Below are 27,267 nucleotides of genomic sequence, written 5' to 3'. Positions count from 1 at the left end.
TATTATGAGATTTTAAACCTGATTTAAGTTATGCGATATACTATATAGTTCGTAGTGAATTAGCTATTAGTTCGTATTGTATTGTTACGGACAGATTGAATAATCTATATTAATATTTTGCTAGAATTAAGTAAAATGTGCGAAACTACCATAATAGAAATCTGAAAGTCACTATGATTTTAATGTTTTGGTAAGAGTGCTTAGTCCCAGTTTGAAAAAGATCACTTATGTTCATCCTTGGACAAAAGTTCTTCCACTATCAATATAAATTATCAGGCTAATGGCTTGTCAGATATAACTATAGAAAATAAAGTTAGAAACGTCGGGTGATACTACATATCGCAAAAGTACCACGTTCTTTCTCTTATTTCATAAGTTAAATTTCAATAATCGTCACATTTCTGCAAGTTATTCGTCCACATTTGAAGAAGAGGTATAAGAGTTTTAATTTACGGTAAGCATCGGATTGGATCATGTCCTTTGTCAAATCAGAAAACAATAATTGCGAAGAATTTAATGCAGCGAAAAGTGTATCTCCATCCCAAATCATAAGTGTGTCTCAATTGAGGCTCAAGTCTCGAGATTAGGTCCTCGATTTTCTTCACCTACATCAATGATTTGTCAACACATCCGAATCAAGGGAAAGTAGTAGTATATGTTGTTGATATCAACCTAATTATCACTAATATTCGCTTTTATTCGTATTAAATAGAGCAGTAGGATAATGCAAGCCACACTATCGATGAAATGATTAGTTGGACGAACACATTTATATTACCTTCTACGTAGCAAGGAACAATGATAATTGTCGACGCTGGAATGCAATTTTTAATTCATAAGCAGCTCATAATATGCACATACGTTGAAAATCATTGCAATTGACACAAGAACTTTTCCCTGCACATTCTCTATTTCCTTCCAACAGGTTATACGCTCTCGTATATTCATTTTTCACTTGTACTTACTTTACCACTCATCAGATGTCGCCAGGGTCTAACCATGGTAACGGTGGTCAGAATCCCAACCACGGTTAACGGGAACTTGCGTTCACACCTCGTTTTGTAACCATGGTCGGGGCTAACCGGCGTAAAAAGGACGTAGTGTGAACGGGGTAGAAGTGTGAACGCGCGTTGGTTCTGACGTCATCCTACGCTGGTTAAGAATGATGGTAATGTGAACGGGGCATTAGTAGCCTACAATTGATAAATATGTCGCCTATGCCGTATTTTATTCGTTATAACTTCTGCAATTCCATTTATAAGTACATATAAGCATATATATAAGTACATATATTTATAAGGCAATAAATTATTGCAACACTCACTTCATAACAACAACAACATTGCACCATTTTCTTACCCTCCAAATTTGTTACTCAACTTTTTTCAGTTTCGAAATCTGCCACTTGACAGTGGTGGCACTACTTGCAATAAGAGCAGGAAAGAGCGAAAGAGCCGTTTAGAGCGTAAGAGCGTAGAGTGCACCCTATGGATTGGAACACGGCCTTAGAACCTGTCCTATCCATTTGTACAAATCGGTGATTTGTACAAACGATAGGACCAAAAGCCAGTTGGACAAAATTTTGACCGTGGGACAGGGTGCGCGTCAGTTGCATCAAATTATGATGCAAATATTTTGACGCAAATTTGACCGTGGGACATCGGCTTTAGACTTCTGCTGTGTTGATTTCTTGCTTTATTGATTGTTGATTGATGTGACGTCAATTTTTCTTCTTTCACCTGATGATGACGTCTAACGTTGAAACCATGGTCGTGAATAAATATTAATGTGAAAGCACAAAGTTCTTCTTTTTTATTTAATCAAAAACTAAGAAGCAAGTCCGTCAGTTTTTGCGACTTTGTGGTTGGTACAGTAGTTTTGTACCTCATTTTGGAGTAAAAGCTGCTCCACTGACTGATTTACTCAATAAGACAGCTCCCTTCAAATGGACTGAACGTGAACAAAGAGCCTTTGAACAGATCAAGGAAAGCATTTGCAATGCTCCAAGGTTGGCACACCCTGACCCTCGCAGGAAATTAAATATACAGACCGATGCTAGCGGTCTTGGATTTGGAGCTGTACTATTTCAAGAGACTGAACAAGGTGAGAGGAGGGTTATCGAGTATGCTAGCCGGAAGATGTCACCAACGGAGAGGAATTACTGTGCAGCTGAGAAGGAGGTTTTAGCAGTGGTCTGGGCTGTTGGGAAATTTCGAGGCTATCTTGAAGGGAGGAAATTCCAACTCAACACTGACAACTCATCTCTTAAATGGCTAAAGAAGTGGCTGGAACAAAATCGAAATTGATGCGTTGGTCATTGATACTCGCGGACTTTGACTTTGACTTTTGTAATGTCCCTGGACAAAGTAATCAAGCAGCAGATAGCCTATCAAGAAATCCTGTGACTAAACTAAATTCAGGCGGGGAACTAGTGGAGAGGGAAGTTCCGGAGTTAAGAAAAATGAAAGAAGACTTACCTGTTCTTTTGGCTGCTAATTGAGAAAGGAAACCTTTCGATATGGACATTATTAAGAGATTGCAGAATAATGATAGGTCCTATGTAAGAAGATGAAATCTTGGATTGGTCAACGTTGCGCTGATAGCAGAAGTGTTCCAGCTACTTTTATATGTCTCCTATAACTCGGATCAGTCACTGGTGCCTATGGTGCCAAGATCTCAAGCTAGGACCATATTAGAGAAGTTCCACGATGAGCCGGAAGCTGGGCATCCAGTACAGGAGGAAACATTTTTGTCAATTCGTCGGCGGTTCTTCTGGCCCAGTGAGAAATGAGTTATCGAATCGCCGTCGATTCGACGTCGAAGTAGTCATCGATAAAACGTCGATGGCAACACATCGATTGATGTCTATATGGTCCGAAAATCGACGTGTTTTCGACGTCGACGTCATCGACGTGTTTTCGATGTCGATGTCATCGACGTGTTTTCTATGTCGACGTGATACCGTCTGCTTACCTGCGATTCCTAATAATAATTACGGAAATATACATCTTTTCGGCTAATAAAGAGCATCTATTGCTGCCCCAACGAAGGATTTCACTCGAGCACGCATAGTCTTAACAAATGAAGGCTGAAATAATTAGACTGTTTCAAATTTATTATGGTGAATTGTAATCTCAAGTCCTTCGTATTTATCTTCAATAATAATCAGAAACCCTTGGGAAAAAATGTGAGATGTTGATATCTATGACGCGAGGCTAAAGGTATCGAAATGACACGAAACGAAACACCGACAGCAACCGACACAGGTTTCCCACGGTTCAACCGGCTTATCAGATCGACAGAGTCTAAAAATTAGTAGAGACCGGTAGAGACTGTTGAAGACTGCCTTTAAGCTTCAACGTCATGCACTTCCGGTAAAGTTACAGAATGAAAAGGAATCAAAGATTGTTCTCCGAGATTAAGACTAATGTGTATGAATTAATAAAATAATTATTTAATTTTAGCTTTATTATTTGTCACCAGGGCCGTCGCGTGGGTGGGGCGATCGGGGCGGTCGCCCCGGGCGCCGCGGCCAGGGGGGCGCCGCTACGGCAGGGAAAACGGGAATCTTGCGGCAGGGAAAACAAAAATTTTTACTACCAGAATTTAAAAAAAGTTGTTTTTACAATAACAAAATTAACATTCTGCAATAATAACTAAAATATTCGTTATCTTAAGTCATTATCTTTTCAAAATTTAGTGATTGAACATGCGTGCTTTTCGTTTACGTTTTCTAAAGGGGCGCCCCCTACGCACCTACTCAATCACTGCAGTTGTGCGCCCCCTAACCGCAGCCGTAGTTGTGAAATGGAGTAGAGGAGTAGTTTACGCGTATTTACACCATATTTGTGGGCTCTACGAAGCGTTGGTGTGTGATCAGTGAACAAGTCACGAATATCACTGTGAAACAAGTATGTGAAACACGTTGGGAAGCCCGCATATCTGCAGTTCAAGCTCTTCGTTATCAATACATCAAAGTCCGGGATGCTTTGATCGAACTGAACGAGAAGACGGATGACCCTAAGACCGCAAGTGAAGCACTTTCTTTGGTCAAGCAGATGGAGGATTTTTCTTTCTTAGTGTGCTTAGTCATATGGCATGACTTGCTGTTCGAAATCAACATAATCAGCAAAACTCTTCAAGGGAAGGCTAAGAGTGTAAGTGATGCTGCCAAGAAGATCAGTAATTGTTTAGACTTCTTGGACAAATTTCGGGAAAGTGGATTCGTTGACGCGGTAATTACAGCGAAAGAGATAGCAGAAGAGCTAGAAATTCAACAAGTCTTCCAAGAAAAAAGAATACGAAAAAAGAAACGATTATTTTTTAATGAAAATAATGAGAAAGAGGAAGTGCAAGCATCTGCATCAGAGACATTCAAGAGGGAGGTATTTTATCCACTGGTGGACACAGTTAGCACGTCAGTGAAAATTAGGTCAACTGCAATTGAAAACCATAATGCACAGTGGGGCTTCTTGTACAATGTGGCTAACCTCCCAGCAAAGGACATGCTGAAACAAAATTGTTTGAATCTTGAATCTACGTTAAAAAATACTGACGGCGCTTCAGATATTAATGGCAATGAACTTTTTTGTGAACTGCAACATATCCACACCATCTTGGAATTGATAGAACCTCGAGTTCATCCCATCGAAGTCTTACGAACAATCAAGAGAACAGACAGCAAAGACTTTAATCTTGAATCTTTGGATTGCCTTAAGAGTATTGTTAACCACGCCAGTTTCAGTCGCCAGTTTTTATAAGCTTCAGCAAGCTAAAGCTTATAAAAACGTATTTACGGTCAACAATTTCACAGGAAAGACTAAATTCACTAGCCATCTAATCTATTGAAAACGAACTGGCGAGAAAAATAGATTTTAAGGATGTGCTCATAAAATTTGCTCATGCAAAAGCCAGGCGAATGCCGTTCAGTGTTTAGTGCCTCTGTTTATTTCCTTTCAACTTTAACATTCGTAGGTACATATGTATATTATCTTGGTTTGAATATTTTCAACAATACTGTACGTGGATTGTGAATAAATGTTAAAAACAAATATGTTAGTTGTTATTTGGTGATTCGGGATTCCTGTATTCCTGTAAACACCTGCCGCTCGCATTGTGTTTGGTTTTGAGTGTAAGTTGTTGTGCGGTCGCCCGGGGGGGGGGGGGGGCGCTTGACAGAATCTCGCCCCGGGCGCGGCCACACCACGCGACGGCCCTGTTTGTCACATATATTTTAATAGTCTCACCGTTAATTTTAAGACTTTGTCACAACATCACTTTGTCCCCCCTCAGCCAATCAACACGCTGACCCCGCTGACCAATGAGAATAACACGTCGAAAAATCGTCGATTGAACAAATAAAATCGACATCAACCACATATCGATCTATAGTCGTCGAATCGACGAAGATTCGACATAGATTCGATGATCCATTTCTCACTGGGTGGGTGCCTTTGCGCCAAGACGTAAAGAGGTATGTACAAGAGTGTCCATGTGCATGCACAAAGGCGTGCAACCAGAAGGCCAGTACCTACCAGTTCAAGAGGAAGACGTCCATATCAATCCTGGGACGTATTGGCTTCAGACCTGATGGGACCTTATCCTCGGACGGCACGTGGGAAGACTGGTATCCTGGTTGTCACAGATTTGTTCACCAGGTGGCTAGAAGCCCCTGCTATTCCCGAGGTAACGTCAGAGCGAATACTCAATCTTCTGAAGACTGGAGTATTCAGTCGATATGGTTATTCCAGATGTCTTCTCACCGACAACGGGTCTCAGTTCACTTCAAGGCGATGGTCTCAAGCATTAGAGGCATGGGGAATTGTACACTGGACTACACCTCTTTATCATCCTCATGCAAACCCAACTGAGAGAAGGAACCAGGAATTGAAGAAGATATTGCGGATACACCTCTTGAACGAGAAACATAACAGATGGGACCAGCACCTGCATGAGTCTCTTTTTGCCATTAGACAGCGAGTCAACCGCGTCACTAGCTACACTCCGGCAGAGCTATTCTTGGGAAGACCGATTCAATGCACTGGCGACTGGGGAATCGAAGCTGTTGAAGATGAAGAGGATATCCCCTATATGGCTTGGGTTGAGAATCATCAGGGAAAAGTTCACCGGATGTACACAGAAGCAACCAAGCGCTCTAAAAAGGAAGCTGAAGCAGTAGACCAGGTTATTGAAGAAGACTTGCAGCCTGGACAGCTAGTACTGTGGAGGAACCACCAACCTAGCAACAAGCTTCAGGAGTACCATGCTGGTTTAGCTCCAAAATGGATCGGACCCTTCCAGATTGAAAATAAACTTGGAAATGGAGTCTATTTTATGAGGACAGACCCTCCATCCAAGGTTCACCGATCAGAACTGAAGTTAATACCCCGACAACTACTGAGGGAAGATGGAGTTCCTGAAGAGGACCGACAAATTATACCTGCAGTCACAGAGACGGTCGAACCTAGGTATAACTTAAGGCCTAGGGTTGGCCATTAGTTATTGAGGGTTTTGGGGGGGACGTGTAGGTATGTTATTGGCAACAGGAATCAAAGTAGCTGACATCTGGTGGCCAATTTCAGAAATGAGATATGGAGGATCGGCCGGTTAGTTTACTAATGCTACAGCCTAGCGGTGTGCGAAACGGATGTGTTTTCAGCAATTTTTTAGAAGCGAATACTGATGTATATGGTAAATCTCAGTTGTGAATAATGGATGAAGTAATTTTCTCCACATCTGACGTTTTGGAGTTCAATAGAGACATCAAGAGGTCCCTCGTTGAGGGTTATGAGGTGGAATGATGTAACCTGTCATGGTTGAAGCACTGTTGGAGTATTTGGTTCTTGCAATGGGCTTTAGCATACAAACAAAGCGTTATTAATGGCATGTCACACGAGATACAAGCTTTTCAGAAGAAAATTGGCGCTTCTTTTTCCGTTTTCGTGGGTATTGTTTGACGATTTTATCAACCATCTATCACAAGAGATATCATTATTAAAATCATCAAACAATATGATAGGCATCTACTCACATAAGCCATCCGTCCTCAATAATCTATTCTTCTTAAGGGAATTCGACGTCGGTGTGGTCGTGAGTGGAATTCCCCTTGCATTGGCGTTTTGACTGCTATGTGGAGTCACTCGACTCTCACCGGCTAGCGAAGATCGATGGAGAAGTGGCGAGACGGGTCGCGCGAGGGTCTCCGTGCCTCGGCCCCGGAATTTTGGCCATTTGGGCAAAGCGACTCGAGAAATCCTTTAACCCAACGAAGCACGCAGGCCTTAGAAACGTCGGGGTTTCGCACCGCATCGTATTCAGAAGAGCAGGGCCTAGTTATTGAATGAGAAAGAGACAGATGTTTTAAGGGCCGACCCGGTTTTGACGGGCCACCGGGCGGAAGATGTCCCCGCGATCGTGGGGGGGATCGCCTGGGAAAAGTTTGTGCGACTTTGGGAGAAATTACTTGTCTCAAGCAGACTTAGTCCCGGCAATTGGTGGGTAGTCGGCCGGGAATATTCATATAATTCTCAGTTGTCGCGATTCGAATCATTTCCCCAACCTTAACTTTCCTGGCTTATTGGATATATGAAAATTCATTGATAGTTATTGCAAGTTCAGCCTTCTTTCCGTCGGCATCTCATCCTCTGACACCTCCATACTTACGCGAACAATTTTTAAGTAGGCATTAAATGATACAATGAAGGTGTCATGCCTTCATATGTTTCTCTATGACCCATTCTTGTTTTTTTATTAAATAAAACTAGCATGCTAGCTCACTCTTGCCCATTCTCATGACGTGCTCCCACTTCTTTCCCAAATTAGGGGTGTTGCGGAATCTATGTAGAGAGATAGCTTTTGTCTCAAACTGGTCGGTGCAATCATAAACGCCGCACATTTTGTTGCTCATGAACTTCTCCTTCTAAGTTTTTCATCATAATGCCATTGATATTCGGCCAAACGGTATAGTGCTGGCCGGCTAACGTTTCACACGAACAAGCGTACTAATGCATCCGATCCTCCATATTCGGCCATGACACCTAATTTAGTGTTGCCACCTGGATTCCCTTCCAGATGCAATTGTCAATAAGAACAATGACGCTTTCAAAAAGAACATAAAACTCGGGTAGTCGCAGGTTATCGTTCCACACAAACAAACGTACTAAAGTGGGCGATCCTCCCTATTCGGCCATGACACCTAACTTAGTGCTGCCACCTGGATTTCCTTCCAGTTGCCAATGAATGCTACAGAAAACCCTCTTCCAAGTTGTCATGGAAAACTAACCAATAATGGGTTTTGGATGTTGGAGAGAAGAGCGGAACACGGAAGTTGATATAATCTTTTGTGCGAAAGAAAAAGAGGAAGAATAAATTAGTTATAGAAAAAGAGTAGGTAGTGATAAGTTAGTTAATTATCGCTACAATACGATAAGCATCAGGTTGGATCGTATCCTTTGTCAAAATCAGAAAAAAATAATTGCTAAGTCTGTGATGCAGCGAAAAGTCTATCTCAATCCCAAATCACCACAAGTGTGCCTCAATTGAGGCTTAAGTCTCAAGATTAGGTCCTCTTTTCTTCACCTGCATCAATGATTTGTCAGCATATCCGAATGAAGGGCTAGTAGTAGTATATGTTCTTGATATCAACCTAATTATCACTAACAATCGCTTTTAAACAGTCGCTTTAAAACCGTCGCTTTAAAACTGTATTAAACAGTCGTAAATAGAGCAGTAGAAAAATGCAAGCTACAATATCGATGAAATGATTAGTTGGACGAACACATTTGAATTAACTTATACGTAGCAAGGAACAATGTTTGACGATGCTGAAATTCAATTTTTAATTCATAAGCAGCTCATAATATGCACATACGTTGAAAATCATTGCAATTAACACGAGAACTTTTCCCTGCACATTCTCTATTTCCTTCCAACAGGTTATTCGCTCTCGTAGATTCATTTTTCACTTGGACTTACTTTACCACTCATCAGATGTCACCAGTGTCTAACCATGGTCAGAGTCCTCTAGATTGCTCTCTCAACACTATGGCAATATAGAGGACTCTGACCATGGTATGCTTGATCCATAGAGTTTACATTACTAGTGTAGAGTATTTATGGCTTGATCGTAGCCTACGTTATTCATATATATAACGGGCGCGTTCCGTAATTCACTGGCAGTACTGCTACTGCTGCTGCAAAACGGAACGGAAAACAGTACTGCCACTGTAAGCAAGGCAGTGATTTCGGAACGGTCAACAGTAGCTGCCGTGATAATTTCGCGGGAAATAATGAATCGTGCAAATGCCACTTTCAAAGTAAATTCAATATATAAGTTGTAAGCATGAAACTTCGACATTGATGTATTGTAGCCTAAAGAAATATTTTAAAATATCCATTGCAATCGAGGAGAGTCACCAAAGACCTTTAAAATTAAAAGTACTTCAATCTCAGGTTGAAAAATGCCTTCCATTGTTAGGTTTTCAGTGCGTAAACATTATCAAGAACAATTTACAAGGCACCGATGCAGGATTTAATTAGCTGTTCCTCAATATTCATGATTGAAGAAAAGTTAAAGGCAATATACGCTTTACTACACATTATATTTCGTACTTCATGGACTAACGCAAAATAAGCGAGTATGCTGACACTTAAGCAGACGAAAACATGCATGGGTACAGTTGTAAGGTAGAAGAATGCCAAGGGAGACGAATTTCCAACGTACAGTTAAAATTGCGTGTGCCACTACCTAGAATACACATTAAACCGTATGGCATAGAATAAGGAAGTTGCATCTCATTGATGATAGAAATTAAGAAAGTTTATGCATACATTTCTGTAACACATGATACACATACATGCGTGGAAAACGTAATTTTAATTATAGTTTCTTGCGTTGAAGTTTTCGGGGATTACTTCTTATCTACAACTGGAGTTAACGAGACATTATTCAAGACACCATCGGTTAATCACACGAAATTAGCAAACCAAATATTTCATACAGGCATACAGAAATTCATTCGCGCACAACACTGGCCATTTTCACATCCAATATATATTTATGAGTGGAAGTTATTTCTCTCAGTTTACTTGAATATATTCTGAATTATGTCCATTATATTTCATTTACTTGCGTACTATACCACGTTTAGCGTACTATTTGTATTGTATGTGTTTTACAAGGCAATTGCAGTGTTCCAAAAACAGGTGAACATCGGCTTCCGTCTGCTTACTGCCGCTGCTCCTGCCCACGGCAAGAGGCTTTTCTTGAGAGTATAGCACCTTCATTCTCGGGCAATTTTTTAGGAATTGTCAGCAAGAATAATGCCAAATAGAGTCACGATTTACCGTCATTTTAACACTTTTTCACAAAAATCATATTCCATTAGGCTTTAAAGATTACTTGGGTAATTTAAGACCTGAATTATCTTCGTCAAAAGTAAGACAACATCGTTATATTTCTATTTTCCACTGTAAATAGAATGTATCCAGAAACGATGGAATACAATTAACTTTGACTGGACCAATAATTCAAAGAGAAGACGGCAAAGCAGCCTGATTTACCATCAGCCCCCAAAAAATCATCTTTTTCGGTTGCTGAACACTTCACGAACCCAACTTTTAATAAGCAGATATTCGAGCTTTTCAGTCACTAGAAGTAGATATTATACATGCATAAAACATTTTATTACCCTTTCCACTTATTCTTTAGTGGCTGTGAAGAGATAACTCAGGCATTTATTATAATTTGCATCTTCTCGCGCGCGCAATGACTATACGAAAACACACCGCCAAGTTAAAATTTTACCGCCAATCGTCTGCTTTACTGCCGCTACTGCTGCTCTCGGCTTGCAGTAGCCGCAGTAGAGTCCACCGTAGGGAACGTCATCAAACGACTGACGTCATCCGTTACTGCACCGTACTGCCAGTTGATTTCGGAACGGTTTGGCAGCACTGGCAGTACTGCCAGTGAATTTCGGAACGCGCCCAACGTAGGCTACGGCTTGATGGTATGTGTTAATGCACGCTGGTTCTGACGTCGTCTTACGCTGGTTGAGAATAATGGTAGTGTGGGACGGGGCATTTGACGCCGATAGCCCGATAGTAATCACTGCCCTCAGGGGCGCAGCCACGAATTAAGGCTGGGGGGGGGGGGTTTAGATGCACCAGTAATACCGGGGTGTGTGGAGGTATGGTATACCCATCATGGATAAGCGGTAGGTGCGAGATTAATAAATTGCGGAATTTTAATGATAAACGGTTCAAAATTGTAAGTTTTACGGTTTTCTGAGGGACATTTTGTTAATACTTACACTATTCCATTCTATTAGTAATATCAATCCAATTAAGTAAAATGGATTAAACTTTAAAATTTCTCTGAGCTCTGGTGGGGGGGGTTTAACCCCCACCCCCCCCCCTCGCTGCGCCACTGTCTGCCCTCACCTATTCAAAACAAACCTTCATGTTGCAGTATGGACTTGAATGAGTTGGCTGATGGTACATGCTATCTAGTCTCAAAAATTCTTTGATATTTTTAGATAGGTCATAATCTGTGCTTTTTCAAAAGGGACAAGGTAGCTATCGTATCCATGATTTAAATGAATATTATAGTAATTTTATTTTTATGGCGATTTTAATAGCAAACATTAGGCTTGGCAAGATAAAAAAAACTTATACAAAATTGGACAACGAACTGAAAATTTACTCATCACTCATCATTTTCTCAATCATACAAACAGGCCTATTCTGTAACAGATAGCGGCTCCGCTATCACGACGAAGATGCTATTTCTGGCGCAATATTACGCCCCCCCGATTCACTATCTGAAAATAGCGGCCCCTAAGCGGAATTTGGGGTCGCTTTATAGCATCGACAATAACGCCAGCATTTGGCTTGCGTTATTCCGATAGCGGCCCCCTACCAGGGCATTTTTAAAGCGCGGATCGTCGCACTCAATTGTTTCAATGAAACAATTGAGTGCGAAGATCGTCGGTTCCACACATCGCGCGAAATTTATTTTAGAGAAGGGCGAGATAGATTGTGAAAGATACAAATATGGCCCGTCGATTAGTGTGGTTACATATCGCTCGTAAAATATATTTAAGGGAAAGGCGATTTCCTCGCTTGGAGAGGAGAATGATCAGGGATCACTCCAATCCCTTTGAGGTCAGAGAAGAGGACTTCACTCGATATTTTCGCGTAAGTAAGGAGATTGCGATTTACTTGTGTCAGCAATTGCATCCGGAGCTGTAAAGAAGACGTCGTAGTGGCTTAAGAACACATACGCAAGTAAATGAAAAGATTTTAAATCTATTAGAAGATAGAATTTATAAGTTCATTTTCATTAGAAAATATTAACAATTTTTTAGATGTGGGTTAACCAAACTGTGAACTTCGATTGTCATGCAATATGTTCAGCAAAGATTTTAAATTCATTTGTGTAGGTATTAGTCGCCTTGCGATTTCTGGCGGAAGGATCGTACCAAAGAGGGGTTGGGCAGGACTTTTTAATGGCAGTGAGCCAGCCCAATGTGAGCAGGTGTGTCACCAAAGTGACTTCCAGTATCTGCGACCGCCTACACCAGTGGATTAATTTTCCCCAAACAGACAATGAAATGGCGGCGGTACAAGAAAGGTATGGTACATTCATTATGATGCATTGAAAAAATGACTCTCTCCACTTTTATTAACTCTCCAGTTATTTCGTTTTCAGATTTAGAGCTAATGCTGGATTTCCCGGAATAGTTGGGTTAATTGACTGCACCCATGTCTCCATCGTCACTCCTGCCATTCATGCAGAAGGATATAGAAACAGAAAAGGCTACTTCTCTCTTAATACACAGATGGTGATAAATTCAGATTGATTTCATTATATTTCCTTAACAAACATTCTGTTTCATTGCTTTTCGAAGGAATTTTAAGTAATTGGATTAATATAAATTTAAAGTAATTCTCTTTGAAAAATTCCAGACGTGTGATGATAGAATGGTAATAACTAATGTGGTCACATACCCTGGGTCCGTACACGACCAATTTATATGGAACTTCTGCCAATTAAAGAACATAATGAGAAACACTGATGGAGGATACTTTTTGCTAGGTGGGTTTAATAGTGATCAAAATACACGTGTTTTCCCAACTATCATAATAATCAATCAGCCAAGTAAAGTTCCAATTACTGATGATTTTATATTTTGCCATCTGCAGGAGATTCTGGGTATGCATTGGAGCCATGGTTGATCACTCCACTGCCCCAAGCTGAGGAGGGAACTCCGCAATACAGATTCACCATGGCCCACTGCCATACAAGGAATAAAATAGAAAGGGTGTTCGGAGTTTTAAAACCAAGGTGGAGATGCCTATTGAAAGACCGAACTTTGCACTACACCCCAGAGAAGGCATCCAAGATTATTGTTTGTTGTGCAATACTGCACAACATAATGATGCACCATCGGTATGATAGTTATGACTATTCTTCTAAGTAGTTTCAATGAACATATTGAAATGGTATTGAAGTATTGATGCTGCATACTTAGAAAGCCTACTACAGCATGTACACATTTATGTTCTAGTCACATGTAGTATTGCATCATGCGGCGTTAAATTATAACTGTTTTGGATTCCAGAATTCCACTGCCATAAAATGAAGTCTATGAAGATTTACAAGATAATGGCCAGAGGGGAGACATATTTGGGGGAGATCAACTCACCATAGCAAGGAGGAGGCAGATGAATATCATCCAACGTTATTTCACCATATAATTTTAAATTAGAAATTTTTCATTCCATTACCTTTTAAGTGGCCTTTTTATACATATTATATAGTCCAACAAAGTCATTTTCTACATTTGGGCTCCCAACATTGAGCTTTTTTTCTGCTTCCCTTTAGAGTTCATGATTTATTGTTGTTAGAATAAACATTTAAACACATTTTTATAACAAATTATTAGTTTATTGATAAAAAAATTACAATATTTGTGACAATGTGCTTCTACTCTTTCTCCATTATATGAAATTAACTGGAATAACAAAAATTGTTTAACCAATGAGATTAACTTTTGGTACAATGAACGATTGACATAAAACTGAAATGAACTCTGCAATAAACATATATGTGTATACACATTTAAGCTATACACTCTAGACTTCCTCCAAGGGAAACTCCATTACCTGTACACTCCCATGGCCTTCCACTAACTGGCTTTGAGTACTTACTAAATCCTTCAGAGCGGATACTATTTCTGAATGCCTCCGTAAGCGTTCACCCTCAAGCCTCAGGACCTCCTTCTCAAACTCCCTTTGTTGAACTCTGTCCGCTTCATCCTTTTCCACTCGCTGCCTCTCCAGGTCAAGCAATGCTGCCTGTCCCTGGGTGAGACTGGTGAGGCTATCAGAAATGGCCTACACAGGAGTTTAAGCAATAATTTTTATCAAAATTTGGCTGGGGAGTATCAACAACCATAGTGTTTCTAGACATAAGGCGTAGCTACCTGTAACTCCTTAAGTTGGGAAGAGTCGGCACTGCGAAGATGTGCCTCAATATCCCCTAACTTTTTTTTATCTCTCTGGTGACTGCCTGTGAAAAAATATCACCATAGTTAAATTTTGATTGCAATTTTACATAAATTATATTTTCTAAAAGTAAAGAAGATAGTTTTCTTACGTTCATAACTTAATGTGGATGTACAAGGCAGTGCCTCTTCCAACTGATGCTGCAGCTGCTTTTCAGAAGTACTTTGCACAGTAACCTAAGAAAGAAAGGCAGTGGATAGTGCTGGTTACAGCTAACATCTACTATTTATATAACGTAATATGCACTTACCTCGTTAATCATATCCCCAATATCATCAGCAATGACGTCTATGTCAACATTAATCTGTTGGAAAAACATTTCAAAACATAAGTTCATTTTTGATTTTTTTTGATAAAATTTGTGATTGTCAAATGCAAACCAATAAAAATATGAAATTCATGTATATGGTACTAACTGTTTGTGGTGCATCACCTTCCAAGTTTGCACCAATATCCATTAAGGGGGTCGATGTCTGCTTGCCAATTATTGACAAAATAAGATTGTCAATATCACTTAATACAGGGGTGTGACCCTTAAAAAAACATAAACCAGCATAAAAATACAAACGGAGAGGAATTATTATTTTAATTTTTCTTGGTTAAATAACTGTTGCTACATCATCAGCGTAATTTGTATAATTATAACCATAAATAATAATGGACTAAACCAAAGTGGTAGCATAAGTAACAGTTAAATAACCAGGAAATCTTATAATGGAATACCAAACAGTTAATAATTGAGTTAGTTATTAAATTGTTATTTTTTCATAGTCATACACAATTCTGACCTTTTTATTTCCCGTGGCCAGCCTATCGGCACATGCACGGGCATTCTTCTGCCTCGCCTTTCCACGCAGGTCCTTCCATGCCTAAATAATATCACGTAAGATCAATATTATTTCATATAAATGATTAAATTCAACAATGCGTGAGAGATCGTACCTTCTTCCATTGGTCGAGTGTTTTAGGCGGTCCGTGCAGCGCGAGAATATCAGCCAGCTCTTCCCAGAGCTTCTGATGGTCGGCTCTTCCTGTTGGCCCATGAAATTTGAAAAGGGCGAACTCGCGATGGTCGTTCATGTAGTTGGCTAATGTCGCAGTTTGTTTCTGCGTCATCTTAAATGCCCTTGCTTTGTTGCTATAATTTTTCCCATATATCATTAATTATTGCAAATACATTCGTAGTTCAGCATAAATACCACATAATATTAATGCCGAAGTCAATATATAATGACTTACCTTTCCATTATGTATCTCAACTTCAATTTTCCGCTAGATATATATATTTATGTTTATGACTTTAATTTAATCGATTTGTATCGTCGTTTGTGTTGCCGCACAACCGTTTTCGATTGTCATTTGTCAACTTGGATTTGGATCAACAGGTAATATCATAATATCTAAAATTGGCTGTTAATACCAGCTTTTTAATGATATATTAATAAATAAAAATTAATTATAGTTATTATTCTCTCTAAAAATTACGTTAATATTTATAACTTTCTGAAGCACACGGCTTGTATCATTTGCTCTACGATGTTTTTCATACCGACTACATATAGCATCAGGGCGATATATTACGCCCTCAAAATCGGCGTAATATAACGCGATGCTATTTGCTGAATCAAAATCGATGCCATTTGAAAGAGGGAAATAGCGGCGGCGCAATAAAGCACCCCCAAGATACAGAATAGACCTCAAAGACTACTTATTTGCTGCAGACAAAAATTTGAATTTTCCGCGCACGTACTACGAAATTGGTGCGTCATGTGTTTACGCATCGCGTGCGTCGCACGCACGCACGCTGGCTGGCCGTAACGGTTTGTTTTGATTGTATAAAATAGTGTTTATATGGTGTGTAGGCCGGAAAACGGTGGTAATTATCCTGTTAATGCTTCAGATCCCTCCCGTAGATAGATTGAGATATGGCATTGATCCGTGAACCAACTGAAGAACAAGCTATTACGGTAATTGTTACAAATATTATTTAGCGTTAGCGTATGTGGGAAACCAAAACGTAATGAACTTATTGCGTGTAGCTTAATTTCTCATAAGTTGATTTTGTGAATAAGAATACTTTTTGTTGTGTAAATACATACAATTTTAATTATTTTAATGCTGGTAAAAGCAGTTGCAACTTTCTCCCGATTATTTTTAGTAATACGACTTAGATTGAATTTTAGGCTCCTTGTAGCAATGTAGAAAACCATTATTCCATTCTTTCCTTTCATGGCGAAGGTGTCTCTGCTTCTATATGGTTTCACGCCCACCTGTTGTTTCAATTTGCGTTCTTTGATTTTGACAGACCGATAGCCGTGGGAAGCTTGACGTAGCGGAAGCAGAGTTGGAGCCTTGGGATACCCGATGTGTCCTTCGAACAGACACAGGAATGGGAGGCGATGAAGAGAGATGGGGCGGATGGTGCTGTCGTCCATCGTGCATCCCTATCAGTATCATTTTGGTGCTAATTGTGCTTGTTGTCCTGTTGCCTCTGCTAGACCAGAAATGGGACACGGAAAGGAGAGAAGAAAGTTCCTTGTTAGCAGCCCAGTTGAGTGCCTGCCATTCTACTTGCAGGTGAGTCATAAAGTTCTTATCTCAGAGCGTATCAGCGAAAATATTTTCACGAAAGCGGCGTGTTAATATGAGCAGTGTTTTGACTTGCCCACTCTCATCTTGTGATGCCATGTGTACACAACTTCACGTTTGCGCAGAAGTATGTTTGGTTATCTAGGCGCCATTTTCGAATAATTTCTTTTGGATGAAGTATATATTAACCAATTCGTAAGTTAAGTAATGAGGTTTGGGAGTTATTTTTAGGATTAGTATTTCAATAACCCATTCCGTGCCGCAATATGCATGTCAGTTTTAACTATTGATGGAATAGTATTCGCGAGAGCACCATCTAAGTGCCAGTTCATTCCCCTAGGTTATACTGTTTAAGTCCATCGTCTATTAAAACCTGTTCACAAAAATCGTAATCTATTTAGATATAGTTTTACTCGCTATTTATTTTATTTTTCTACTAGAAAAACATTGTTTGGAGAATATCGAGTTTAATGTAATTACAACAACATTTTTTTTCTGTTTGGAATTGTCAATTTGTATACAATCCATGAATAATTTTCAAAAATTACATTTTACAATTTCTACCTTATCTTTATCATCCTTTCTTTTTTGCTCCTTCCTCTTCCTTTTTAACGGAAGCTGTTTCACTTGTGCTACTTTTGCTTGCATTAACACATTTGTTGTCATGATTTTCTGCCATTCTCTTTCCATTAACACACTCAATGCGGATGCCTTGAATTCAAGGCATTCCGCGCTAGCCTAGGACGCGGATGCCTTGAATACAAGGCATCGGTCCCATTAGGTTTCTCGGCCCGCCATCTGCCTCCGCGTCTTCTACTAGACCCTGCAATTGTGCCCAGCGTCTCAATGTGTTTTCTCCTGTGACTGGATACAAGACGTTTGCTTGCAGCAGATTTTTTGGTTTATTTTTATAATAATATAATTATTATAATTTTATAATAATATTTAATATTTTATTTATTAATAGTGCAAATTTTAATAATTTTGAACTATGTATGATTGTATACGATTAAGGAAGACATAATATCTGATATTATTGCGAAATATTTTTTCCGCGTGGCGGTGCGTTACGATAAATTTTCTCAGCATTGAGTGTGTTAAGGTAGTTTGAGCGAAAAATCAATCATCATAGAATTCTATGATCTTTATCTCATTGTAAAGAAAAAGTCTTGATCTTTCCAGTGATATCATAATATACACCCCTTTCCGTGCTAAATTCAGAGATATTTGTGAGCAAAGAGAAGCTGATTTACATGGCATAGATAGGAGCCATGCGCTTTGGCGACAGAATTTATTTAAAAAGAATTATTTCCCGTTCATAGAAATCGACGAAAAACTAACTGAGTGTAGTAAACTTCATTTATGAATTTTTGGTTGCATTAAAATTATAGGTCACCGGTAGTATAATTAAAATATAAAAGAAAAACTTTTCGTCGAACAGGCATTTCCTACAGACGACCGGATGCCGGAAGATTCGGCTTGGCAACGCTGCTTTAGAATTAAACGTAAACAAACATGATCGCATACAAGGAATAAGCATTACTGGATATAATTGATTGCGTAAGAGTTTAGTGTACTGACTTTCCATATTGTCGTAGTAAATTCCAAGTACAAAAATTACTTCGTGGTGGACATTGGGAAGTGAAATATGAGATTCGCGATGCCTGATACTATTTGGGTTTCTGTAAACTTCGAATGAAGAGATTTCTTATGTGTACGTAAATATTATTTGGCATGCTTTGGGAGGAATGATATTACCGATTTTACGCATACTAAAGGTGTCTGCGTATTTACTTTCACAAGTACGATTCTCCATCCGCATTAATGAACTTGCTATTTGTGATGAAAGCGAGTGGCTCAAACCATCTTTTAGGTATGAGCCGTGCGCGAAATCTATTGAACAACGTTAACAGGTAGTTATTGACAGGTATTTTTCATATTTAAGTCAACGCAGTCCGAACCTTACATAAACAAAAGGACAGGATCCATAGCGAGATATTATGAGTGTAGTCATGCATTTACACTTAAGTCAAACAACACATTTCGTTTATGGTAAAATTCTGTTGAATCATCTCCCTTTTGGAAATCAGAATTCATCCCACAATGCATAAAACCTACTAAATCTTGTTGCCTTAACGGAATTTGAGGAAACCTTTCGAAAAAATGAATGTATAACCAGCCCTCCGAATATATTAACATTGGTCGACATCGATTTTAAATTACCTATCTTTTCTTCCACGTAATGCAAAATTAGAAGATTGCACTGTTGGAAAGTTCTTGCTCCAGTAACTGCACATTTCCACGTCATGAATGCAGAGCTGACTACTAACCACGAAGCAATCAAATGAATCTAATCTTTAGATAGAACGTAACCGAAGTATAAATTAATCTTCCAATAATAGTCATATTGAGTCTCAAAGTAAGTGCATCTTGCCATTTCCTTACAACAATCCCTTAGGAACAAGAAATTCACACCAAATGGACTTCTGCTTACATCATTACAGAGATACTAAAAGCTGAAAAATCACAATATTGTGCTTCAACCACTAAAATCTCCATAACACTATTCTAAATTAAGCTTGCCATTCACCTTGATGCCTACTGCAATACCCCCTTACCTTTAGTTAAACTGGATACAATTTCAATATTCTGCTTTTCATCTCAAGGCCCTATTCTGGAAATATATGCACATAGTTACCAACTTAGGGTTTGTAGGATGGAATCAGACAAAAAATGATATATTACTACACTTCTGGTATACATATTTATTATTAATACATAACAAAAATTACAAAATATATTAACAGAAAAGCACTCTACAATGTTACATAAATGCAGCAATACACATTTCAGTTTCACTGAGTGTTGGCTAAGAACATAAAAAGGAGAGCCAGGGCTCCCAAGAGACATTAAATTGGCTACTATATACTTTGTTTGTTTGTACATGAGGTATTTCTCTGCTGTCTTATCACTCTAACTTGCTTGTGACAATGTTCCCTCATATTTCCAACGTAGTAGTGGGATTTTTTCCTTCAAATCAGTGTTAAAAAAATACATGCAATTGTACTCTTGCCAATCGGTGAAATAAATTATTATTATTATTACACTTCAGGCATTCACAGTAAATTTTGAAGAAATGGGCAGAGGCTAGTCTTAAAAAGAAACATTTCTTTGTTAGCATTCAACACTGCATATGCCATATGCCCCACTCCAGCAGAATAGAAGAAAAAATGAAGGCTACAGTAAGGAGGCAAGTTACAGTCCCTGTGAAGCAACTTAGGTTGTTCCCGAAGTCATTGTAAGAGCAAAAGATATAATACGAAAGGGAATATGTTACCAATGTTAGCTATGTAAGCTGATCTTGATTGTGATTAACTTCAGGAGCCAATAGCATTGAACATGGAGACCACCAGATTTGCCTTAACCTTATTTCTACATAATATGGAGAAGCTGGTGGACATTTTCAGGTTAATTTTATATATAAAGATATTTATATACATAGAGTGGAACACAATGTCTTTCAGTAATTAGATGGCAATTAGTTAAACAGTACTTTAAAATAACTTTCACCGATGCAAATAATAATAAAATCCTTGCTACCCTTGTAACAACAATCCCTTGGGAGGGACAGCATAATTTTCTTGCCAATCAAGGTGCGCAAAGAAATTGATCAGCCCTATCGACAAAATCCCACTAACAATTCAGGAGGGAGTTTCTAAAGAGTCATTCTCACTCAAAGACGTTGACGCATTAACCAGTATACAAGATAATCACCCAAAAGAAAACATGGAAAAATTGTCCAATATTATGTCACGCAAACCTTTAGACCCTTGCAGCAAACCTGAAGATACTAGTTAAAATACTCAGGAGACACCTGTTACCACAAGCCAGAGGACATGGGGAGAATCTTAAAGAAGCTAAAAAATCTCTAATAGACTTTACAGTATGACCATTTCTACTATGTACATTTAAACCATGCTATACATAAGGCATAAGATAATTTATCAGTCTTACTCTTTTTAATTTTCTCTTTTTATCGGTAATACTCTTTAAGTTTTCTCAACTCCTCAAAATATTTACTAATAGCCTCAATAGACTTGTGAAACTCTATTCTCCTTTGGATGGTAAAATGGGGCTTACCATTGATACTCTCTCCCATGTGTACTTAATCTTATTCCCTCAGTTCCACATATACTGAGTATTTCCACCAGCTTCTCCATATTAATGCCAGCTGTAGCCATTTAGGAAATCATTAAGCTTGAAATAACACTCTACAGGGTTTGTAGCATTGCCACCTTCTGTGTCTTCTACACATTGCACAGATAGTGCTGCATACATCATACGCAAGTAATTTTTCGGAGTGGTAATCAATGACAGACCCATGCCCTGTAAATGTAAAAAGAAAGACATTTTAACTGTTAACATAATAAAGAGAGGAACAATAATAATAAAGAGGATTTACATAATTTATTTCCCAGAAAATATGATGGAATTTATCAGATTTACTGTCATATGATTACCCATTGCCTTTCTTCTGCCATCCATAATCATAAGAGGCAATGATATCTACCTCAACTCCATCAGGAGACTCTTCACTGGGAGTCATGCCACTGAAATAAATTATGTATACTGAATGAGGGGCCACATATTAATTAGCCAGTGCACAGCACTTAGATTTCTGTGACTGGGTGGAATTAAAACTAAGGAATAGAAATAGTATGATAACATTGGAGGTTCTCTACCGCTTAACTTATGATGTTCTTGATTCAACATTAGGGAGGACTGTATATGTGTCAGACACTTATACCCTATCATTGGTTAATGTGACACAAATACATTTTGCCACTTTGGAACTCATTAATCTGACAAGAACATTAATCAGTGTGTATAATGAAGTATTACTAAAATTATAAATTGCAATATTTCCACTGAGTTTTATTATGACGAAACGCGTTTCATTGCTACAAACAACATTATTAAGTGTTGTTGTCATAATAAAACTCAGTGGAAATATTGCAATGTCTTTTTAATTGTACTAATATTAAAGACTTCCACCATATTGTGCCCAACATCATACCAGGGCTGCTATTCTGGATGGAATAGCATTATGCTATTCTTCGATATTGCAACCGATGTTGCTATAATATAGCGTATTGCAACGCCTATGCTATTTGGTATTCAGAACGGTTGCAATTCGTGTTTTTACTACACCGGAAGACGTAATTCTCAGAATAGCATAGGCCCGTAGCAATTCACTATTCTGAACGGCGAATTGCAACCGGTAGGCTTGCTATAATATTACGCGGTCTTCGAGGCCGAGCTATTCGGTATTGCAACCCTGAAAACGTGCGCATTGCGATGTCGGATTGTTTTTCTGAGGTTAAAGTAACATAATCAGTATTGAAAAATGGAATAATAGCCAAAAATAAAATGATATCTGCTTTATTTTAATTAAATAATAGTAGCATAAGTGATGAATATTTAACTAGTTAAGTGAATTGGTTAGAAATTAACATTCGAGCTTAATATATGAAGCACAAGCTTGCTTCATCGACAGTACGAAAACAATAACAATTAATGCAAAGAATTACTACGATTAGCCCAAATTTTCCGTGTTTTATTCATATGTACAACTCATAATTTTATTTCATCACTTGACTTGCTACTAAAAATATCCTCAATGTAGGCTATGAGGTCTATTCTTGAAAAATTTCAAGCTTGTGTTAACACACTAACTCGCCAAATATAATAATTGTTATAGCTTTCAATGAAAACCATATATTACCATAATAATACCATATACTTTGATCAGCCATTCATTTCCTCAGTTGGACAGTATATACAAATACATGCAACGCGTCGAAATTATTTTCCCCACTATTCGCTACCTTCTACAATTAAAACTTAAAATTTACTAAATTATAACAGGGGCAGTCGACTTGAATTACTTGCTTGAAAACAAAGGATTTCTCCGAACACCAATAAAGTTTCCGAACAAATATGATTCACCACAAACGTTTAATGGAATATTCATGTACATCATAAACGCAATACATATCATGTGGAATTCAATACAAATTGTTTCCTCTATAGCCAAGCAAGTTATTCACACAATTAATTTTCAGTATATCGGCACAGTTCAGGGTCTATAAAAATTTCAGTTACACATTAAAATCAGCTGATACGAAAACAATGATAACTGACACAACAGCACTTTCCACACGATTCACTATCGCTAGATTCACTTTTTCACAGCTGTTCCATCATCCTCAAATTCACCATCACCTCCCTCTGCTTTTTCCAAATCTGCAGCTGAAATATCGATACTATTCCATCGTAATACATGAAAGCACAGCTGTGACGTTTCCACCTACTTCAGTTCCTAAACAGAGATTGAATACTGAAATTAGGGAGTCATATAATATAAAGTTAGTATTAAAAACGAAAGCTCCTAGTCCATACAGTAAAGCTATATCGTCACGATCAAAGCAATAAAAGTTGGTACATATTTATTTTGACATGCAACGAACAGACAGACTTCGAAGCCTAAGACAATTACGAAGAAAATCAAACATATTTAGCTTTCAATGATTATTTCGCATAACATATATCTCACGATAAAGGACCGATCGGATATAGGTAAATGATTCAATATTTATGCCCGATAAATCATCATTATAACAGTAAAATTATGACATAACCCACCTGTGATTGTGAAGCCATTGTGATATTATCAAAACAACAACAATCAGCTGATTTCCTAAACGAGATTTTCAAAGCGTATTATATAAATCCACGGTTTAATATAATTTTTAAATGCAAATGAAGCAATTATTTGAAATTGCAAGTCAATATTCCATAAAATACAGAAAAATATATAAAATATCTTCTCCCCCATTGGTTGCGCAAACTGTTCAGAAAGTTTTTCATACGGGAAGGGGCGGAGCTTCCAAATAGCTCGCGCAAGGAATAGCATGATGCTATTCCGAACAAAATTATTACTACACGTCATTCAGAATACGGGGTCGTTGCAATAATGACCCGCAGAATAGCATATGCTATTTTTTGCAACGCTTATCCAGAATAGCAGCCCAGATATAGTGAAGTAGGTTGTAATTATGATAAATGTAGGAAAGCAACCACAATCAGGACAGAACCATCAAGAACAACAGGGAGATGATGTCGATGGATAGGAACATTTTCCTGCAATATTATTTCCACTAGTAAAATATGATTATATGCAATTCTTTTAGAAAGATAAGTTCAATGTGATCATTAGCATTCACTCAATGCAACATTAGGAATTTGAAATGAATAAGGGTTTGCAAATAGTAATGCCTTGACTTTTAAAAAATTAACGACAGAGAAAACATTTCTTCACATTGCATAAAAAAAACAGGTTGTGAGAGAAGGATGAACATCATAAGTGGAAAGGGTATGGCCACGGAAACAAAGCTGATTGAATTATAACTAATACTCCTCTTCTGGCAAGCACATGCAAATAGCTGTTAGAGGAGACAGGTAATCCCTTTAAGAAATCAAGAAAAAGTTTTTGATCCACGAAAAATATTGAAAGTCTTAGATAAATAAGTAGCATGTAAAATTATGACATAGAATAATAGTTGCAACACTGAGCACACCAGTAAAAGGGCTGTGCTGAGTACTTTACCTCTTTAAGAAACAATGACTAAGGAATAATAATCAAGGAGAAATTAGATTGTCTTCAATTGCTGAATAAATACTTAAGATATGGATACTATAGTTGAAAACATATGTTAGATAGACTTCTAATCCTATGACCTGATAACAGATCACCATAATTAATCAAGTTATAATCCACATTAACACAATCCAGCAATTATTGATTTTCTATGTTAAAAACAGCAAATCTGTGGTAATTCTCTGGTTCTAAATATCAAACACTTTATATAGCTCACATCACCAAATTCCAGTCAACAATCACTTAATCAATTATGGTTTCATCCAAAGGAACCAATAACAAATTACATTGAAGGACAATAAAAAATTAAATGAAACTAATAGGGTGGTTTCCTATTATTTTTTTATTACCTTAATCGAAAGATTATTACTCCTGGAGTACGTATTTCACGCTTTTAGATTTTTAAATGACAATATCTATTTTTCGCGATTAAATGAAAGTGAAAATTTTCAAGCGCGCGAAAACGCGACGCTCAAGTATGAATGCCGGGAAATATCTCCGTACGTCGTATTTCTGGTTCCCCCTCCCGCCCGGTGAGGTGACCTTGAGGCGAGGCTTAGCGCTGATACGTCGCAGGCTGCCAGCGGGTAGCTGAGTACCTTGCTGAATGGTAGCGCTTGGCTTAAAAAAGGTTTATTAATACCTTATCAAACGAAGAAAACTTTCCGACCTTAGCCAGTTTTAGTAGGTGATTATTAAGACATGTTTCCCTGAGCTCTGTGCCTCATGCATGCATTGGTAACCTCAGACGATGTATAACTCCTATCCTCTCGTGTAGAAACTAGGTCCCTGTGACGTCATGCGGAGTGGAATCGCATGGGCGCCAATCTGGTCTTTTTCAAATGAGGATAAAATTTGACCCTTGCCATTCGTCTAAACCGGTATTTCAAAAACCAAATAATTTGTGTATTATGAATACACTAATGGTGGGTAACGAATCGCAATCAATGCCTTTCGTTTTCTTTGATGAAGGAAACTACCCTATTTAAAATTACACTTGAACAAAGTAATCATCAAAAAAATTAAAGCCTCTGCATTTCCTAAATTTTAGTTTATATATTGGACCTACTACTGGTAATGTTTTTGGAATGCAATGTACATGGAAATAAAAAGCACACCGACTGAATATTTCCAAGAGATATGAAAGAACGTAATGCAACCACAAGGCACATTTTAAAAAAATGAATTAACATTCACATTGGGTTTCGGGGGACCAATAACGCTACTACTTATAGTCTCATTTTTTTAACTGATGCGGTGAAACTTACGGTGTTAAGGCCAAAGTGAGAAGCTTCTCCACCTCCACCACCTTCTCCACAGCTTCCGTACTCGATTGCATCTTCAACCTTTGACCCCACAGATCGCTCCTACCTTTTCCAAGTGGAATTGGCGACAGACGGAATAATTAGGGTTGCCAAAACCGGATTCATTTGCTCATTCCCAACACATGACAGGACGCACACTATAAATGAAACAAAAATTTATTTTCAGCTAATAACATACTTCCATTCTTAAATTCGCAATGAGGTATTTACTAGAGCACTTACCTATATTCACTGAACGTTCGAGAAGAACTCTTCTGTCCCTTCGTAAATTCCTTCTTCCGCACAAACTGCCCCGCTTTACTAGTGGATGGCTTCATTGTTAAAGCAGAGAAGGCTGAAAAACTGGCATATTTCACTAAAAAGTTAGAGAAATACTTGACTTTCTAAAGTATATTTCAACACCGAAATCTCTGCACTCCTGTAACGCTTCAAGCCATTCACTTGTTTCTCTGAATTTCAGGGCTAGTTGAGAGTCGCACCAACCTAAGAAATTTGACGTTGTTGCCAAGTCGAACGTCTCTTTGACATATGTCATTTCTTGCGATACAATGCTTTAAAATTGCTTTCTAATATAAGTAACCCTTACAGTTTTATGTTTGAACATTTCAGATGCCAGGATATCGAACTCCAAGTCGGGATTAAGTCCATACTATATTAAGGAAACTTACTATTATATTACGATAAGTACCGTTGGTACCTTTGGTAATAAGTCAAGATAGAGTTTAAAATACGTATATTTTGTTCATTACCGAGAAAAATAAGCAACTGAAGCAAATATTTTCCCGACAAAAAATTATAAAATTGTATCAAAAACCTTAAAAACTCTTGATATTTGTAAATTTTGAGAAGATACAGTCGCTGTTGTGACTACGGATCTATCTCGCTCAAACTACCTTAAATGATCGCAGAGACAGATAGAAAACATTGGGTACAGGTTCCACTTTAACACTCAAAACTAAATAGGACTCAACTTATATTTATCATCACAATCATGATGAAACTATGAAATACAATGAACTACAGTAAATTACATTTGAATTGATGTTACAGGTAGCTTGATTATGT

General features: G+C 38.2%; 1 protein-coding gene and 1 long non-coding RNA gene across 3 annotated transcripts in view; one reads left to right on the top strand and one right to left on the bottom strand.

Annotated features, from left to right (window-relative positions):
- LOC124153331 (5'-3' exonuclease PLD3-like) overlaps positions 1 to 27,267 on the top strand; it is a 269,542-nt gene that overhangs the window by 171,805 nt on the left and 70,470 nt on the right. The window contains exons 1-2 of one of the 2 annotated variants that reach the window (XM_046526434.1): positions 16,346 to 16,535; positions 16,874 to 17,145. In XM_046526434.1, coding sequence (XP_046382390.1) covers positions 16,494 to 16,535; positions 16,874 to 17,145 — 314 coding nt within the window. In that variant the 5' untranslated portion in view covers positions 16,346 to 16,493. Of the gene's footprint in view, positions 1 to 16,345; positions 16,536 to 16,873; positions 17,146 to 27,267 lie in introns of those variants that run through there. The other variant, XM_046526433.1, reaches the window with a different exon arrangement.
- Positions 21,654 to 26,814, bottom strand: LOC124153332. Its single transcript, XR_006863627.1, has 3 exons — positions 26,425 to 26,814; positions 26,146 to 26,339; positions 21,654 to 21,767 (listed from the first exon to the last, which is right to left on the bottom strand). It is a non-coding gene; the product is annotated as an uncharacterized LOC124153332 (long non-coding RNA).

This window comes from Ischnura elegans, chromosome 2, assembly GCF_921293095.1.
Source record: "Ischnura elegans chromosome 2, ioIscEleg1.1, whole genome shotgun sequence".
NCBI classification, from domain to species: Eukaryota; Metazoa; Arthropoda; class Insecta; order Odonata; family Coenagrionidae; genus Ischnura; species Ischnura elegans.
The sequence above is the reverse complement of the archived record's forward strand: the minus strand, read 5'-3'. Positions and strand labels throughout refer to the sequence as shown.